Source organism: Sander lucioperca, chromosome 13 (genome assembly GCF_008315115.2).
Source record: "Sander lucioperca isolate FBNREF2018 chromosome 13, SLUC_FBN_1.2, whole genome shotgun sequence".
In the NCBI taxonomy this organism is placed as follows: Eukaryota; Metazoa; Chordata; class Actinopteri; order Perciformes; family Percidae; genus Sander; species Sander lucioperca.
Genome location: NC_050185.1, coordinates 8,869,441 through 8,888,612, shown reverse-complemented (window position 1 = coordinate 8,888,612; position 19,172 = coordinate 8,869,441). Strand labels below are relative to the sequence as shown.

The 19,172-nt window shown below is 39.9% G+C and overlaps 2 protein-coding genes across 3 annotated transcripts in view; one reads left to right on the top strand and one right to left on the bottom strand.

Moving 5' to 3' along the window:
- Window positions 1-19,172, top strand: part of nlgn2b (neuroligin 2b) — a 156,845-nt gene that overhangs the window by 26,389 nt on the left and 111,284 nt on the right. The gene's annotated exons all lie outside the window — the stretch shown is intronic.
- Window positions 1-19,172, bottom strand: part of fgf11b (fibroblast growth factor 11b) — a 49,978-nt gene that overhangs the window by 26,734 nt on the left and 4,072 nt on the right. For both annotated transcript variants that reach the window (XM_035991002.1, XM_031319990.2), the window contains exons 2-3: window positions 1,943-2,053; window positions 817-920 (exon numbers count right to left, since the gene is read on the bottom strand). In XM_035991002.1, the coding sequence (XP_035846895.1) occupies window positions 817-920; window positions 1,943-2,053 (215 nt within the window). The remainder of the gene's footprint in view (window positions 1-816; window positions 921-1,942; window positions 2,054-19,172) is intronic.

Here is a 19,172-nt window from a genome sequence, read left to right as displayed (position 1 = left end):
GTTTGCATAAAATCCCACTGGTTTAAGCTTGTACAACAACAGCTTGTACGGCCCAACTTTTCTGATTAGACAGCACACTGGGACTAGCACTGTCCTGTGAGTGCACAAGTGTTCTCACCAGATTCACAACCACATGCATTTAATGCATTAGTTGATCACTAACAGCAGAACTTAATCACAGTTGTTATGTCAGCATGCTTGCAAGCATTCAGTCTTGATTGATTTAAAAGCACCTGGAACATGTATTATTATTAAAAGTAAGTGAAACGGGAAACAAATACTGATATAAACAACAAAACAGAAACAGCATAACATGCATACTTGCCACGTTCCCACCTGCCCTGGACCCAAAATCTGTCAACAGTTCTTGCACTCAAGAAACCCCCGATTCTCCAACCGTAGTTTTCACACCCACTCTCCATTCCTCTCTCCCTGTCTTTCCAAACCTAATTTGAATACTCATGCAAGTAGTCTAACAGGTTGTCACCCTCAAATCCAAAACGAGTAGATGATGCAGCAATAATTGGCATTTCCCCTCTTCTGACTTCCATGTCAATGATGCGGTCAGGTAATAACTTCTGTATTGTGCAGATGTCAGGACCATGCACAGCAACACATGAAGCTTATATCCCAACCTGAACACTGACATTCCAAGCCAAAACCAGAGCAATCACAATTGGGTTTTTCCCTGAGATTTAGTGTCACAGCAACATATTTTTTTTAATAATATGGTGATTATGATTAAATAAAAAAATTTAAAAAATGGAAATTTAGTTTCTTCTATGTACGCATGACTGATCTGCAGGATATACTTACCGAGGTATAGAGGTATCCTTCACTATTCATGGCAAGGTATAATCCTGTCTTGGCCCCCTGGATTGCCACAATCCGTAGTCCCACCGGTATTAAATTGAACTGTGCTGAATTGGGGAATACAGTAGGAGAGATAGGGTATGATAAAGAGTGAGGGGAAAAAAGAGAAAGTTAGAGAAGATTGTGAAATCAAACTACAACAGAGTCTGCTTTTTTCTGTCTTCAATGTATTAGGCTGACTGGCTGCATGCTATATCTCTCTTAAACCCAAATGCTGAGTCTGTTTATTCAAACATGAACACTATGTCACCTTCGCTATATTTTACACTGCCACACCAAATGGAGCTTAGGTAGGTAGATACAGTACCTGGGTAAAACCTGTTAACACTAAAAGAACTAAACCTATCAAGAAATAATATAGGTTGTTAAATAAATCAAAGTTAATTAGTTACTACCATCTTTAAAAGGGCACATGTCTGAGACCGGAAGGTCAAAATAGGCAAATACAACATAATAGGCAAATAGGCAAACAGGATGAACATTCACATCATCTCAACGATGGCAGTATGCCACTCAGATGCACTTTAAACTCAGCTAGCAGCTTTTTATGATTTATAAACTTTAAATACTGAGTTTCAGATCCAATCCGAATTAGTATCTGTGACTTAAAACCCAGTATAGATGGCTTGTAAGGACGAGCACATTAAATTACCAAAGTTTGTCAGTTTGACGTGATATTCCTTCCTATTAAAAGACAAAAATAACAGTACAAATTGGAACAAATTTGACATGAGCTGTCAAAATCCTAACTTTTACTTTGACTCTTCAGCCACTGGGCCCCTATAGCACAGTGTGACACCTGCTGTGGTTCGGTTTAGCTCAGTGTGTAAAGTACAGCATTAACTTCGCCAAAGTTTGGGATTTTGGTCCCAATGAGGGTATGAGCTGTTCCATATTTGAGCTGTGTATGATGGTGAAAACCACACGTGTCACATGCAAATGGATTCTACCCAGTTCCACTAGCCTAACTGGTGCTCGAGACTGGACTGTGAATAATTTTTGATATTATGTAACACAGCCACAAGCATGCAGCAAGACATGTAGGCTATATACAGAAACACACACTCACAAAATGAGCTGCTTTCATCCCTTGTGCTGTCCATGGTGCCGTCAGGCTGCATCTGCAGGTAGTATCCATGTTGGCTGTATAGCCGAGTAACAATGCCTTTCAGCTGTGGCTCTGCAAGGGAGCACAGGAAAACCACATCGTATTAGACAGGTTCCACCGCCAGAGGTCGAGAGCAAAAATGACATTCACTGATTTTCAGAACCTGGAAAAGGAAATGGTTAGTCAAATATGTCAGAGTTTGAAGACACTGACCACAGAGGAGTTTTACTGTGTACAATATCTGAAGTTAGTACATGCTTTGTGTGTAATTGGATGGGTTGCATCGGAAGTTTGTGCAGACCTTCATGGTTTCTAGAGATATCAATTTGCTTATCCACTGATTTTTTTGTCATGCCATAATCAAGTCAAGTCTAACAAAACTAATGGCATTTCTATTAGGGCTGGGTTTAAAAAAATGATTTTCTGATTTAAATCGATTTTCATTTGATTGATCCAAAATCGATTCATAAAATCCAAGAATCGATCTTTGTCTCTATCATAATAAACTAGAAGACCTGAGGAATCCATTGGTACCAACTATGTCATTCTAACTTGGGGGTTTAATAATAACCCTTCAAAGTTGGGCTACATTTTGGCCAGGGAAAAACTAGCATGGCTATTTTCAAAGGGGTCCCTCTGTCACCTTAAGATATCTGAATGAAATGTCAATGTCAATACTCACTGACTGTAGAGTCTGTAGAGCAACAATTTATGGTGCGTTCATGTTAAATAAAAAGTACATTAATGTAACTGCTTTAATAAACATTGATACTTTTAATAACGCAGCAGGTTAGAGGGAACCTTGTACAATTGTAGAATCTCTTTCATACCCAAGCTAAATTGGTATTGTAACTGAAATGTTCCTAACCATCATGCAGTTGCAAACTGGTCTAGAAACATTACAAGACTTGCCAACGGATACAGTGTCAGGTATGGTTATATGTAATACTGTTCAGCTCCTTCATTTCCAGAACATGAATATCAAAAGCAAAAAAAATAAAATAAATCAAAGTCACATGAAAGGCCAAATGGGCACCAGTGTAACGTCTTTAGGGAGTTTTACCAGAGGGGAAGATTCCTGACAGAACAGATGATGATTGATCTCTGACATCATTTCCATAATGGAAGAAGACTAATCCAACCTTTAAACACCTCACAGTACTACAAAAGAAAAGAATACAGCTATTTATGCTGTGTATTTCTTGTTAAAAGTTAGAGATTTCTCTCTAGAGGAGAGAAAATGTTAAAATATTCAGCACAACAAAAAGAGAGTTTAAGCTATCAGTATTCAGTAACAATTTCTTAGTTAATTAGTGAATTGCCCAAAGGTACCCTTTTGGACTAATTCACCTAACACTGGGAATGCATTATATAAATTAATCTGAAAATCTGTAGTAGCTACTAATTCACCCGATGAATAAAATGCATGTATAACTTAAGCTAAGCCGTAGGTCCAATGGCTTGCTACCAGTGGTATTTTTTAGCAAGAGCTGGGGCCATCAGAGGATGAAGTCAAGTGAGAGCGTTCGTCTGTCTCCTGCTAAAATAAAAAATATATAATCAAGGGGGCTGGGTGGAGGAGGAGAGGATGCAGTGTGAATAGAACGATTGCATGTTTTATGAGTGGAATCCCTGCAGCCTACTTTGCGTTCTCTATAAGAAACAGACAGACAGAATCTTTGCAGCAGCTCTCAGATATTACTAGAGCCCCCCTCCCTCAATTCCACGAAGCACTCTCCGTGTTGAGGAAATCTAAGTTGTCCCCTGAGCTCAGCACATCGCTGCCTCAGCCAGGCTCCTCCAACAGCAAGGAGAAGCCTGTAGGTCCCTTGACTTAGCTTAAAGCTCAGTCACGTAGTCTGGTCAGTGAACTAAAGAGTGTCTTCAATGCAGCTTTAATAAGGGAGATGAAAGAGCAGTTTATGGCAGAGCCTCTGGAGGACTGAAGGCCATCTGGGAGTTCCCCCCCCTCTGCTTAACTTCGCCCATGCCCTTACTCACATTCCTCAAGGAGGGGCCGAGGGCACTGCGCAATCTGCATGTCTTCTTCAGACTGGCAAAGGGAGCCAGAGACTGGCAGAGGATGCAGGGAGGAGATCTGTAGGACTATTTCCCAGAGGAAGTGTGCCACGGTTGAGGCATCAGTGAAACTGTGACCTACTCCCATTGTTCCATGCAAGCATCTGCAGCACTCCCCTATCCTTTCTCTCTTTCAAAGCGGCTTGTCAAAACATTTCAATATCTCTCTCTACTTCTGCACTTTCTTCCTCTTTCTCCCCTTTTCTGTTTCCCGTTCTTTGAGTTATGTACGCTTTCATCCGACTTAATAACATCATACATCATCCAATCAGGGCAGGGACGCCGTTCATTACTTGTCCCCACAGATGCAAAACAGAGAAATGAGAGCGAGAGAAATAAAGGTAGAAGGGAGGATAAGAGTGACGGCTGTATGTGCTCGAGAAAAAAACACATTTAGGCACAACTTCAATAGACAGCTTGTTCAATATGGCTGCAATCAAAACCCCCATCCTTGGTGTCAGGGGCACTAAAACTAATGTTTCACTTAGCAGAGCTGGCTCTAACTTCAAAATCCTCATCTCGACACACAATAAATTCTGATCCAGTGTAATGAAAGCTCCCAGCAAAAACTATAACAGTTGTGTTTTACTGCAGCTGCATTAGAGATTCATAGAATATAAAACAAAAAACCGCTCCGGTGGACTTATGTCACCTTATTACCATACAAATATTGCAACTTTGGACTATTAGCCCCAAAGTCATATTTTCTAAGCGTTTGCGCTCTAGAAGTCAGTGTGCCTTCATTATATTATTGTGGTTATTTGGATATAATGCTTTGGAATTTGGAATGTGCACTCATGGCTTGCTACTGAGAAGTTGTTGAAGAAGTTGTGGACATTTAGAACTGGGAGGTACATTTCAATAAGTGGTCACAATAAGGTTTCATAACCTTCATTGTTATGCAGTACTGTGAACTGACAGAAGTTGGAAGGAGGCAGAGATTTGTTTTGTCTTACCACGATCAACACACACAGCTGTATTTTCCCGTACAACCAATAGTACATGTAATCTTAACTTTTTTTACTATTAATTTCTTATGATTAATAATGACATCTCAAACCTTCTACTGTGTGATTGATTTAATAAAAATCTTGCATAGCCAGACCTACTGTACCTCCACAGCGCTGGATTATGGTCTGGCTACACCAGCGTATCATTTTGCTTAAGCTCAGTTGGTAGAGCGGGCGCCCATATATAGAGGTTTACTCCTCGACGCAGCGGGCCCGGGTTCGACTCCGCCCTGCGGCCCTTTGCTGCATGTCATTCCCGCTCTCTCTCTCCCCTTTCATGTCTTCAGCTGTCCTGTCGAATAAAGGCCTAAAAATACCCCCCAAAAAAGAATAAAAAAAAAAAGCAAGCAGTTTGAACAGTTCTGAACCACAGTCTTGGCCAATCACTGAAGATAGAGACTCGAGAGGGACGGAAGTCACTGTTACTACTTTCAATTTCAGCCAGTAAGAAAGGTGCCTCGGGTCTTTGAAACACGAGCCCTTACGGCTTGTATAGACGTAAACAAGTGAGTTACAGTACACGACTCTGATTATGACTTCTGTCGCCAAATAGTTTGGAGGCAGAGAGTCCCAGGACACGTCATAGTTTTAACTTTTTTTGGGGTCATTGAAGACAGAATTCTCAGGAAAAAGGAAAATTACCTTTGTTGTAATGAACCCTATAAAATTGTTCCAGGATCAAAAGATGGTGTGACACAGTGACTATACAGGTAATCTACTTTGGTTAAGTCTATTCATGTGCCTGCTTCTTTGTGTATCTGTATGTTTCTATGCAGCTGTGTGACTGAGTATCAAAACTGTGTCTGGATTTAGCACTAAGTTGCTCTTTAAAATGATTTTCATCAACATCTAATGTGAAATTCTAAAGCTGTTATTTGGTTCTAATAGTTGAGTGCGGCAACAAGGCTTTTAACAACATGCAAATGAACAAAACTGTGCATAATCATAACACTGACTTGACTCAGTGTCATCTAATAGCAGAGATGCACTACATCCCCATGCGTATTCTGCCAACTGCTCCCCTCTCAGCGTCCTGACAGCACATCTGTGTCTGCATAATGTGTACACACACACACACACACACACACACACACACACACACACACACACACACACACACACACACACACACACACACACACACTTGTTCTGCCATTGTTGTTAAAGTTGCAGTACGTTGGCATAAGATGTGAATACAGCATGCCTCAACAAACGCACAATCACTGTCTCCTAAGTAACACATACCTTTCTTCAAAAAGTAAAATAGAGTACATCACACAGACTACAAACACGCACCTGCCAAGGTCAGATTTGTCTCTTGAAGGAGTTCAAGTTTGGAAAATAAATATATATTCTATAAACAAGCACTAATACTGAAAGTCTTCAATATTCTCTTTCCTTGGAATGTTTAATACCAGATACTGGAACCCAGATTACCTTTCAAACCTTTTTACCCCTGCCACATTGGATAAAATAAAGGGATACTTGAGAAATTTTGTGTTGCACTTAAAATAGAAGTTGATTAGAAAGCAGAAAAAAAAATAAGACAATCGAAACAGCAGAAGCCGAGAAATTCCTGACTTTTAGTCCCAAGTATGGCTCAAGCTCCAAAACACTGGATCCTACATTTCTTATAATGCAACCGAATAGGGTTAGGGTTCATAAGACCTTATCTGCTTCCTAGATGCACACTTCTTTCGAACCCCACAACTTCTATTTGCAGTATGAAGCCCAAGCTGACATCATCAGGGTCATTCTAACCCTAAACTTCAGAAAGCTCCCTCCAGAGCCACAGAAGACATTATACGAGTATGTTCACAGGCCATGTAGTCCTCCTAGTGACGACCAAACTCAACTTCATGTGTGAAATCACTGGAGTGCCCTTTTAAAATTAATGGTTTGTGTCCAAGCCACATACTATAAGAGTGAGCAATCATTACTAGTTAAGCCAAATCCCCCCCCCCCCTTCATAAGCCTTGGAGAAGTACACTGACACTGTGACACACTGTGACAGCAGTGTCTACATCTGGTGAGATTAGCAAAGCACACAGAATTGTTTACATGAGCAAGAAGCCTGTTTGTATCACAAGGATACGTAGTGTGCTCATGTAGTCTCTACTGCTCCACAGGGGTAAACAGAGAAGATGATAACTCGGAAAGCTACTGACTCAAAGGTCATGTTTAGTGATTTGGGTATGTTAGGGCATACTTGTATTCCAACAGTCACAGCATATATTATGTGACAGGGGGCCAAAAGCAGTCACGGTTTTATGAGACAAACATATCTTTATTTATTTTTTTTTTTTTTTAAAGATTATTTTTTGAGGGCTTTTTTCCCTGTATTTCAGAGTGACAGTGGATAGACAAGAAAGGTGGGAGAGAGATGGGGGATGATACGCAGCAAAGGGCCACAGGTCGGATTCAAACCCAGGCCGCTGCAAAGGCCTCAGCCTACATGGCATGGGGCGCACGCTCTTAATGGGTGAGCTAGAGGTCGCCCCAACATATCTAATGTTTGAAGTAATGCAGTGGTACAGTACTTAAGTACAATTTTGAGGCACTTGTACTTAATATTTTGTATTACATTTTTTTTAGCTTTTTCCTAATTTTAATCCACTACATTCAGAGTACAATATTGTACTTTTTACTGTCCTACATATATCTGTCAGCAGTTTTTAGATTAACATTTTACATTAAAATAATCTTGTTAATAATTAAATGAGTGGCTTCTATCAGGGGCTTTTGACCACTTACAAAGACGCAGGGACTAGTTAAGGTCCATAGTCACATTTCTGATGTCTTTGAGTTGTAGTTCCATTTAAAAAAAAGGCCTAACTGTTAAAGGCACAAAGAAAAACTCCAGTGTTTTACAAAAAAGTCCAAAAGACAAATACAAATGTATGTAGCAGAACTTGTCATCTTTTGTAAACCAACGAATCATCTCATGACCCCTCAGATTTATCTTGTGACCCTTTGGAGAGGCCCAACCCCTAAATTGGGAACCAGTGGCCTAACCTACTGAACTGTAAAACTAGCTCCACCTCAACCAGTTGCAACGGTAAAATGGTACCTACACATTGTTGCATCAGTATTAACAATCGAATTATACCATATATAAAAATATTTCGGTCAAAAGTATTTTTAATTTTGATACTTTAAGTACATTTAGCTGATACATCATACAAAAAGTACTAAAACTTCTACTTAAGTAATATTTTGAATACAAGACTTTTGCTTATAGAGTATTTTATGTATGTATTGGTACTTTTACTTAAGTAAAGGATCTGAATACTTCCACCACTGTTAAAATATGCTAAGAAGTAGTCCCATGCAGTGTAGGGCTGCAACGATTACTGTCATTATCGAGTGCTATTAGACCATTTTCTCGATAAATCGTTTTGTCCATAAAATGTCAGAAATCATTATCATTTCTCAAATTGTTTGTTTTATGTGGCTAACAGTGACACGATTTCTCGATGATACTGTATGAATAGTTGCAGATTTTCTGTCGATCCACTAATCGATTAATCGACTAATCGTTTCAACTCTAGTGTATGCTTTATATTAAATGCCTAACAGTTCACAAGAGCCCTGGTGATCTGACAACCATGTAAGACAACAATGTGAGAATGAAGTCATCCTGCGGGGTTGAAAATAAAGCCATGGTTCAAGACAGCCTTTTTTTTTTTTTTTTTTTGCATAAAACTAAAAAAGGAGAAAACGCTTCAAGGACATGACGGAATTAGAACTGCAAAGATTAATCAATTAGCCGTCAACTATTAAATTAATCGCTAACTGTTTTGATAATCATTTCATCAAGTTCTCATCTTCTTAAATGTGAATATTTTCTAGTTTCTTCACTCCTCTTTGACAGTAAACTTAGTATCTTTGAGTTGTGGACAAAACAAGACATTTAAGAATGTCCTCTTGTTCCTGGGGGAGACCATTTTCTGACATTTTATAGACCAAACAACTTGATTAATAGAGAAACGACAGATTAATCAACAATGTAAATAATCGTTGGTTGTAGCCTTAGACTAAATAGGGAGTAGTTTGACATTAAAGTCTGGTTGAAAATGAAACTTGTTGTTTTCAGGGTGAAGGATAGGATGCTTACCTTCAGCTCAGATGAGCAGGCTTAGATTCCCAACTCATGCTAAGTTTTCTCCCGTAACAAAGTATTCCATTTAGATCCAATCCAGACTGCTCATAATGATGAATCAATCATGATTAATCCTAATGTATCCTATCTGGTGTGAGTCATCTACTGTGATGTGCATCTCTGTTTTGTAATTAAAAGAACAGCAGGGGCTGCACATTATCTTTCAGGGTGAGCACACTTACATCTGCCTTGCAGAACTTTCACTAGCTATGCCAGAAACAGGACCAGGAGCCTCGACTGTCCTGGGTATTTCCCGCTGAGAGGAGGTGTGTGACTACATTCATCACTCCTCCTGGGACACGTGTGGACTTGAGTGACAGAAAACATTTGCTGATCCAGCTCAGTGGAGTGTGGGTCAAAGAGAGCTCGCTGTCTGTTTATGTACATCAGCGCACAGGTGTTGTCAGCATACCCGACAACATGTTGACTCATCAGCAGGCCCATTTCCAAGTGACCTCTCCGCACATGAGCGAAAATATGACTCGCAGTTGACAAGCGGAAAAGCAAATGTGTAGAGAGAGTGCCTTAAGGGATGTGGCTTCAAAATATACTATGTATGCACTGTAAGTCAAAGTCAAATTTTACTCTGCCAGTGTTAAAAAATGCTTACATATCACATTCTATTGCAGGCAATGTATGTGTAACTGGTATTCTAATTCTGTGTAACTGTTTAAAGTAAAAGAAATACATCTTAAAGTGAACTTTACATTGTTAATGAATGTATGAAGGATTTCTCAGCTGACAGACATTTTCTTGCGGTTTTGTTATGTTATGTTGAAGAGAAATATTTAATTTGCAGCTTTCAGGCAGAGGTAAACAGAATATTAAGTAAGTGGTCCAAGTTTTGTGAAAGCAGTAGCGATTATAGAGCATAAAGCATTTTGTTTATTAAATTGGGTTTGCCTCTAATCCCAGCAGTAGCCGGTCTACACAGGGGTGCCCCTCGTCAATTTACATTCAGCACTGATAATCATTTTGAAAATCATCTGGCGGAGACTGGAGCCTGGTGTTACTGTACAGCCATTCAGATAGCAATTATGTGTGTGTCTGTATAAATGAGGTCAATGCACATAAGAACCCAAGGTAATCACTTCATGCATCACGGCTGCCATCAAGGACACTTAAACCCTTCGCCACAATGTAATTGCTCTGAAAAATAAGCAGTGGTCGAGGTTTATCGCTAATCAGTGTAGTTTATGGCTCTGTGTTGGTTATCATTACACTAATGTATTTATCTGGCTTGGTTTGAGTGCAGTATGTCGCTTGGTGATCTCCCTCTCGCCGAGCTCCTCTTGATAAGGTTGGAGGTAATTACTGGGGCCCTGCATGACTGAGCAGCCAAGGGCATTTCTTCTTCTGCTATGACCGAACCAAACAGCAGGGGTTTTCCTTGGCTTATATTTTCAGGACTCCCTAACTCTCACCTATACCTTCTCATCGTGCTCCCTTTCACTTTCAGCTGCTCTCTCTATAGCTATTTGAGTATGCATGCATGCATACAGTACAGTGCATGTGTGACTGCATGCATACATGTGCATGTGTAATGCATATATGCAAGAAAGAGTGTCTCTTGTGTAGTGTTTGATTCCGCTTCTAATAAAAAGGAGAACATGGTTCCTCCTTTTTTTTTCTCCTAAATTGGGCCATGAGCTACAGTGCTGCTAGTACAGTAATTATCAACCTTGTGGGAAGATAGAGGGGGAGAGAAGGAGAGGAGCAAGGGAGGATTGAAGTCGTGACAGCTAGTTAACAACATGGAGGCAACTCTGATGAATGCTCTACGTTTGACCAGACATAAAAGAGGGAAGGATAGCAAGAGCAAGAGAAAAGGGAAACAATAGAGTGATACAAACATACAGAGTGTGACAAGCAGTTGTGAGAGGTAGGGAGAGGAGATAGGGGAAGACAGGTTGAGAAAGCATGTTGTAGTAGAGGAGGGAGAAGAGGGATAGCAGGACGAGGGCGAGGTTAAAGAAGAAAAAGGAATGAATGAGGTGTATCCCATCACCTGCAGCTCCAACAATGGTCTCTAAATTTGAATTCAAGGCTCCATAAATCATTTCATGTGACAATGGCAGCAGTTCACCTAAGTGAGACAGAGTTATTGCTGCTTATTAAATGGTGCTGACAAGAGCATGTCAAACATGAGCCGAGGCAAATAGAACTCACGCGGCTCCCCTGACATACATTCAATATTCACATATGAGCTTCATTAGCGTTATGACACATACATATCAGTGACAGTTAACAACATGCTCAGCACGGGGCCTTCAGTGCGATGTGGTGCAACTGCATACATTAGCCCATTCAATAACATTACAGCACCGCATTTTATTTCTTAAGTTTAAAATGTCACACTTACTCGCCTGTGCTTTCACACGAGAGCAAGACCACTGAGCCTAACAGCTCCCTAACACACCTCATCTATTCTTTTCCCCCATGGACCCTCCAGCAGGGACACAAATAGGCACTTTAATATATGCAGAACAAACAAACACAAACATTCCTCTGCACTCCCACAGGGGTCCAGACCTCTGTCAGATCGTGTGATAATCACACAAGTAAACAAAGAACTGAGCTAAACAGCACAGTGGACAACAAAACATTCAGAATTTGAAGTTGCATTGATTTGCTTGCTGAAACACTTTGATGTAGCCCTTAGACGGTGGGCTTTTCCCACGCAGAAGAAGAAGAAGAAAACCAAGTAGAGATGCCGTGGAGCAGCTCTGCATGAGAGGAGGAAATCCATTGTAGATACCAGCGAAACACTGTCTGAGATTAAGTTTAGCTGACACAGTTTCGATACTCGCACAGCTGCATAGAAACATACAGATACATAAAGAAGCCGACACATAAATAGATTTGAACCAATGAAGCTATAGTACACATATGCAAACATGCATGCCAGTGAGCAAAACGAGATTATCCATCAAACACAATAGGTTTTCTGAAAAGTGTACATTTTAAGATGAGGTTTGGGTACCATTGGTATTTTCATGTAATATTTCCAGTAGTGAGCTATTTTTTTCCCATTTAGTGTGTGTGTGTGTGTGTGTGTGTGTAAATATTTCTTTTTAAGGGGCTTAGACATCCCACAGTCTGTTCTCCACCACATTAGTCACTGTCACTTCCCATTTTCTGATTCAGGATTGAATTGAGCAGCTGGATGTTTTTTTGGAGTAGAGGGAGCGCAGGACCGGCAGCTGCAGGTGCATCCTTCGGGGCAGCCGAGGAATGCAACCGGTACTGGAGTGTTGGTCAGCAGTGTGGAAGCTGGTCTGGTGCCAGTCTCGAGTACTCCCTTTGCTCCATTCTATCGACCTCTTACTGCGCGCGGGGCTCTACTATTGATTTAACGATTGCAGACCTCTAAAGGTCATCACATGTAAATGAAAAGGAAAATCTATTTTTCTCATTGATGTATGTCCCACATCTTAGCTGCAATTGCCACACTCACCTACAGTTCAAAAATACTGCTATTATTATAAAATAGTGCTTATTATTCGGGAACAGGGGAATTTCAAATGTGGCATGATGTACTCCGCTCTCTCTTGCAAAAGAGATCTTAATCTCATGGAGATGACCTGATTAACTAAGGTTATATACATATACTGTATATAAAGATGGACGGCTTAACAGCTCCATCGCCTCCTGGTAGCTGGCTGCAGTATAGGTAAAAAGAACCCGCCCCCTCCATATTAGTGGATAGGACAGGAACCAAACAAAAAAATCAAAGTACACGTCAAACACATTGTTCACAAAGATGGTTTATGTCATTTTAGGTTGTTCATATCACACTGGTGTTTGTTCAAGGGTTCATTATTCTGATACATTTGATTTTAAGTACTTATTTGATGCTATAAAGATGGTGTGAAACATCATGATTGACAGCTGTGATTGACTTGCGATTGGTCGGGCATGTGTATGGGCAGGACTTCAATAATGCCCGATCACTGCTGTGCAGACTCAGGTTGCAAAATTAAAAGATGGCAGCATCCGTATTGAGGATTTTTTTGGCTTCACTTTTGTCCAGGGGGAGACGTGTCCTTCATCTTTATATACAGTCTTTGGTTATATATGAGGGACACTGCTTATGGGTGATAACACTAATAAACTGGATTCTGCCAATTTCAACACTGTCATGTGAGATTTTAATCTAGTATTTCAGTAAAATTGAATAATTACAATTTTGTTTTCGTTTGTGTACATGTGTACAAATCATTGACTGTAAAAATAATGGACAAAGCTTCCGGGCTTGAAAAGTGAAGCCAATGCGGAAGTGCCTTAAACCTGCATTTTATCTAATTGCCAGCAGGGGGCAACGCCACTGGTTGCATAAAGAAGTCTGTTTCTATAGAAGTCTATGATAAAATGACCCTTGTCAATCACTACTTTTAAGTCTTCTTCAATACAGCAGGATATTCATTTTGTAAAATTGATGATAAAGCAGGGGATGCTTTAGGGGCGTGGCTACAATCAGGACAGAGGCTTAACAATGCTTAACCATGGCACTGTGTACATTAAAATAGTCGTGAACATGTTTTTGGGTGTCCATGTTTTAGTCTTAAACTTTGACCCTCTCGCTGTGTGTTTTCACTTCATCAAAGTTAATTGGAGCATTTGGTTGCCTAAAAATGTCTTGTTCAGCATTATGCCAACTAGGGCTGCCCCTAACGATTATTTTTGTCATAGATTAATGTAATGATTATTTTTTCAATTATTCGATTAATCTAACGATTGAGTTGCATATTATTCTAAAGATTTTTGAACTGAACTTTGGAGAATCAGTATTTTTACTTAAGTACTTGACATTAAACTTAAAATGGCTATGACATGGATTTATTTTATCACTGGAGTAATATGCAGTCAAGTGTTTAGCTTAGCGCAGCACCATTGCAACCATAAACAACACTGGCTTGGCCAATCATCACATCCGTTTGCAAAAAAACAAGATTTTTTGGCCCGTATTGCCAAACTCGAGGCTTCAAAAGGGCAGTCCACAAACCAATGGGTGATGTCACGGATGCTACGTCCACTATTTTTACACTGTATGATACAAATGGACACATCTTTTTGATCTCTTATCAGAGTACTTCCTGGTTCCTTTGAAGTACATCAGCCATTCATGCCCCTCATCCTCTCTGCCTCTCCTTCTCCTTGTCTTCTCATCATTACCTCTATAGGTGTCCTCCATCTTGACTGTCTTTCTCTTGTTAGAGGTAAATTCAATCTGTCCTTGTCAGCTTTAATCAAAGCCCCCACAGATTCAATTTTGCAGGTATGTGTGGGAGGTTAAGGTGGTATCTTCAGGACGACAGAAAACAAAAACAGTGTTCTTGTACACACATCCCTCCACCTCCTCACTTTGAATAAGACTTAAGGCCATTGTCAACCGCCTCTCTACAACGCAGTGTCTTTTCACAAGCCAACTCTGAACTCTAACTGCAATGGTACTCAAGTCACTGATCCCCCTGATCCCTCATGTCCATTGACTTTATTGTCTAAAGAGCATCTGCAACCAAGAGATGGAAAGTTAGATAAACCTTCAAAATTAAAAGAAATACATGAATATACAATAAATCCCTTAATCTCTAATGGATTTTTACTTAATTAAAACAAGCTAAAAGATTAGCGCTCAAAACTGCGTTGTTTCATCGTGGTTTAATCTGATGTGTACATCTTGGAGAAAGTTTAAGGGATTAACTAGATCACCTACTATTACGCACGAACAGCTGCATCCCCACCCTCGTCATTGGATATTGGGTTCCAGATACTGTATTTAAGTTCCCTCTGATGAAACAAGGGTTGTTCAAAGCAGAAAATCCCCAGACATTGGATGACCTCAACAGCAATCAGCAACTAATCTTTTGTTTGTCTTGTCTAGATGCAGACAAACGGAAAGCTGTTGTTTCTTGGTAATCTCTTAAATTTTGATTAGGGCTGGCTATTGTCATATTTCCATTTAGCTACGTACTTCATTTTTTTATAGTTATGTCTTCGCAATATTCAGCACTTGGTTATGGTTAAGGAAAGATCGGGGTTTTGGTTGAATATCTAAAAGTCAACGGTGACATGAAGCATGAGATAAGACATTAGTTTTTTTTTTTAAATGTAACCAAAACCAGAATCTTTCCTTTAATCAAAGTGCTTTTGTTGCCTTAAAGTCCCTACAAACAAGGTTTTTGTATTTTATTTTATTTTTTACTTACATTTTATTGATTGTTTCAACATATACAAAGCAAAACAAAACAGAATTACTACTACAGTACAACTTTGCTGTCAGGTAATATGTCAGTTCAACATCTCTGGCATTAAGCATGGTTTTATGGCTTATAATAGAGGGGTCATACATTGCATTAGTTTGTGGGTTGCTATAATGAGCAAGTAGTGATAAATTGGGCACAGCAATTTTAAAAGTAGTGAGGATGTGGAGGAAAGACCACCAACCACATGTCTTATTCCAACAAATATATTATCCATGTTGTCCGCTTTGCGGTGTATAAGTCCTTTTGCAAGCGTACTAGTAGAGTCCGTCTTTCCATCTCATGAATCTCTTTAATCATTTCAGTCCAGTTATCTACTGTGGGTGGATCCCTCTGTAACCATTTAGGGTTGATTGCTTTCTTTGCAGCTGTAATCAATATTTTCAGAAGGTATTTGTCATGTCCTGTTATTCCCTTTGGTAGATAACCCAAGTTTTTGTATTGTTTATTAAAAACTCTGTTTATCTGCTTCATCGTGACTGTGAGTATGTGGTTTGAGGGTAGAGGTTTCAGATTCAGAAAACTTTATTGTCTGTCATGACAAAATAGTCTTAGACGTGGCTCAACAAAAACAAACTCAGAGCTTTGATTGACAGTGGCCTTCCAACATTAGGAGCAGCCTTGTCGTCACATTTTGATAAAAACATGTTTAGCAAATCATAATTGGTCCTTATAAGTATGGGACATAACCTTCTTATAACTAAGCCCTGCTCATTTAAACTGGTCTGTAGTGCACAGAATAAATAATAGAAATATAGAAATCTTGTATGTGAAATAACCCAAACTGTTCCAACTTTGACAGAAATTTGTGTGTTCATAAAGGAGCATATTGCTTACAATAAGACGGTGATAGAGAAACTATGTTTTCGGGCCTTTGCTTCCCCAGACCACCTCTATAGCACTTCCTACGCTCAGAAAAAACACTCAAAACGTAGCTGACATAATAAATAAGTAGCATATAAATGTGCTAGCGACACAACAGTCATTGACACGACCCACCCACCCAACTTTAACTAACAAAAACATCCAAAAACATTCATTAAAGGTACAATGTGTAGGAATTTCTCCCATCTAGCGCTGAGATCATATTTCGCAATCAACTCTCTCGCACCATGCAGTTCAAAGTACGTATTACAGCTACGGTAGCCTTCACGCTTCAAAAAGCTGGTCTCTTGCTCTTTTCACTATCCTTTTTCTTTTTCTGGGCGAAGAAGAAGACTGCTGTTCCTGAAATTTGGATTTTGAATACGTGTGGTCCTCCATGTTTCCTTCTTCAAACTTGGCGGGGCCGGGAAGCTACGATACCCATTAGCAGCATTAGCAGCACCTGTGAGTTTATCATGTGACAGTGAAAACGCATAAGGCGGAGCAGTATGTCCTGTATGTCCCTTACCGGCTAACGTATTTCAAGATGGCGCATGAATATGGAGTGTCTACCCCAGTTCATGTGAATGCAAATGTAAAATTTCAAGCCAAAAGGAATACTTGGAATTGATGGTGGTGGTAAATATTCATGAAAAAGGACAAGTTTGCGAACGGGCAACATAGATTTTGATAATGAACAACTAAACATGTTACACACTGGACCTTTAAGTAGAAGAAAAATGCTCATCCTTCAACCTACTTCATAGGCAGATTATTAAAGAAGAGAAGAACTGAAGGAAGCTGTTTGGCAGTGACTGTTCATAACCAGCCCCATGGCTTCCCATCTCATGTTCTCCGCATGCTTCCTCTATGACAGTCTGATTCACAGCTCTTTTCAGTCCCACCCACCTTCACTTTAAACTCCACTGCTATCTCTCACTACTTCTTTTCCTGTATATTTGATTACCTTTTTATCTGTGTCCACCTCCGTCATTGCCACCCACCTCCACCTTTTGATGAAATTTTTCTCTGACATCAGTAAAATCGTTTACTTTTCTCTTTAAACCTCTGTTTACATCCACAGACTCGCGCTACCTCTCTGTCTCTTTCTCTGTCTCTCTCTCTGACCCCTGTCACAGTCAGTAAAGTTCTAATGAGAAGCTACCTAACACTGCATTGTCTGATCAGGTGTTGTTGAGTAAGCGAGTTTGCGGCCCGGATCTTTTGGGGTCAGCTTAATGCTATCCTCTGCTGGATCTCTCCTTGTAACCTGGTCTGCCGCTCGCCAGCCGGGGCCTACATTTGTGCTCCAACTGTCGACTGGCCCCTCGGATGCTTACTCCTACAACATACTACAGTGCACCTCCATGCCGAACAGCCCACACAAGGCTACAAGATGTCTAGGCCTGCATTATATTTGCATGTATTAGTTTATAATGACTCAGCTAGTGTTGCTGTTTTTAATGCATATTTATAATTGTACGGTTATACTTCTGAAACGTCTAGCGACATTTCTCTTCTACCAAAAATTATTTCTGTGTATCACATTTCCGGCTAATTTTGTGAATTAAATGTCTGCTTATCATTTCCATGCACACATGTTTGTGCTAAGATTGTGTGCTCATTTGAGCTAACGTAGAGAAAGGCACTAAAGGTGATAAACGGGGGCAAGCAGCTCGATATCCCTCCCTTTTCAAGTCAGATTCCACCTTGAACAAACTAAGAGGGTGATCATTGATTAATCACTATACATTAATGAGCTGCATTGATCTGAAAGGAGGGCAGCAGTGCAGATCACTGACAGTGGGAAAGTTTTTACATTGGACAGGCCAGCCCTTGAAGGGGTCCCATCGTATAGTAAGGGACAGTGCAGGACACCCAGATGAGGGTAATGAAGAGGGGAGAGGCAGGTAACTCAGGCAGACTCTTTGGTTTGTCATGGATCTCATCCAGTGTGAGCTGTCAACCACATGTATAAGCAGCAGCGTTTATGTCCGTCCCTATCATTTCACTAGCCCGATGCTTTATGGTGGTAGTAAATATAGCTTATGTGTGCTGGTGTGATGCTAATATGACAGCTGAGAAAAACTCTACTTGTTAAAAAAAAAAACAGCTGTTAGAGATTCTACAGAATCCTGTGACGGCTGTGCTGTGTGGAGAAAATAAATGAATGCATTTTCTGGTAACACGGTATTAACTTATGCAAACTATAATGTGCAAAAGATATGCAATTGTGTTACATAAATGCGGAAACATAATCTCTAAGCCTTTTTAAAACCCATATATGGGTTATATATATCCTAAATGAAGCTCATTTTATCTTCCCTCTCAATTTAAAACAAGAAGGATAACACTCGTTACTTTGTATAAACAGTAGCAGGCATTACTTACCTTGCCTGTTGGCGGCAACATTAATAAGTCTACATCTAGTCTATTGGGTTGGATATTATTGGATAAAATAAGTTTTGTATAGACATTCATGGTCCCCAAAGATGTATCCTAATGCTTTCTGTGATACACTGACTACCACTAGCACCACCAACATGTCAACATGTTTAGTTTTTTTTTGTGTGAAATGTCTGGACTATTGTATGGATTGCCTGGAGATTTGACAGAATATCCATGCTGCCCAGAGGATGAATCCTAATATCCTTGGCGATCTTCTGACTTTTCATCTAATGCCATCATGAACTTCAAGTTTCAGTTTGTCCTATACTTTAGTTGATGCCCAAATACATGCGAAATTAATGGCACTCCCATCAGTCTTGGCTGTAATTTTTGTTTAGTGCAAATGTTAGCATGCTATCATGCTA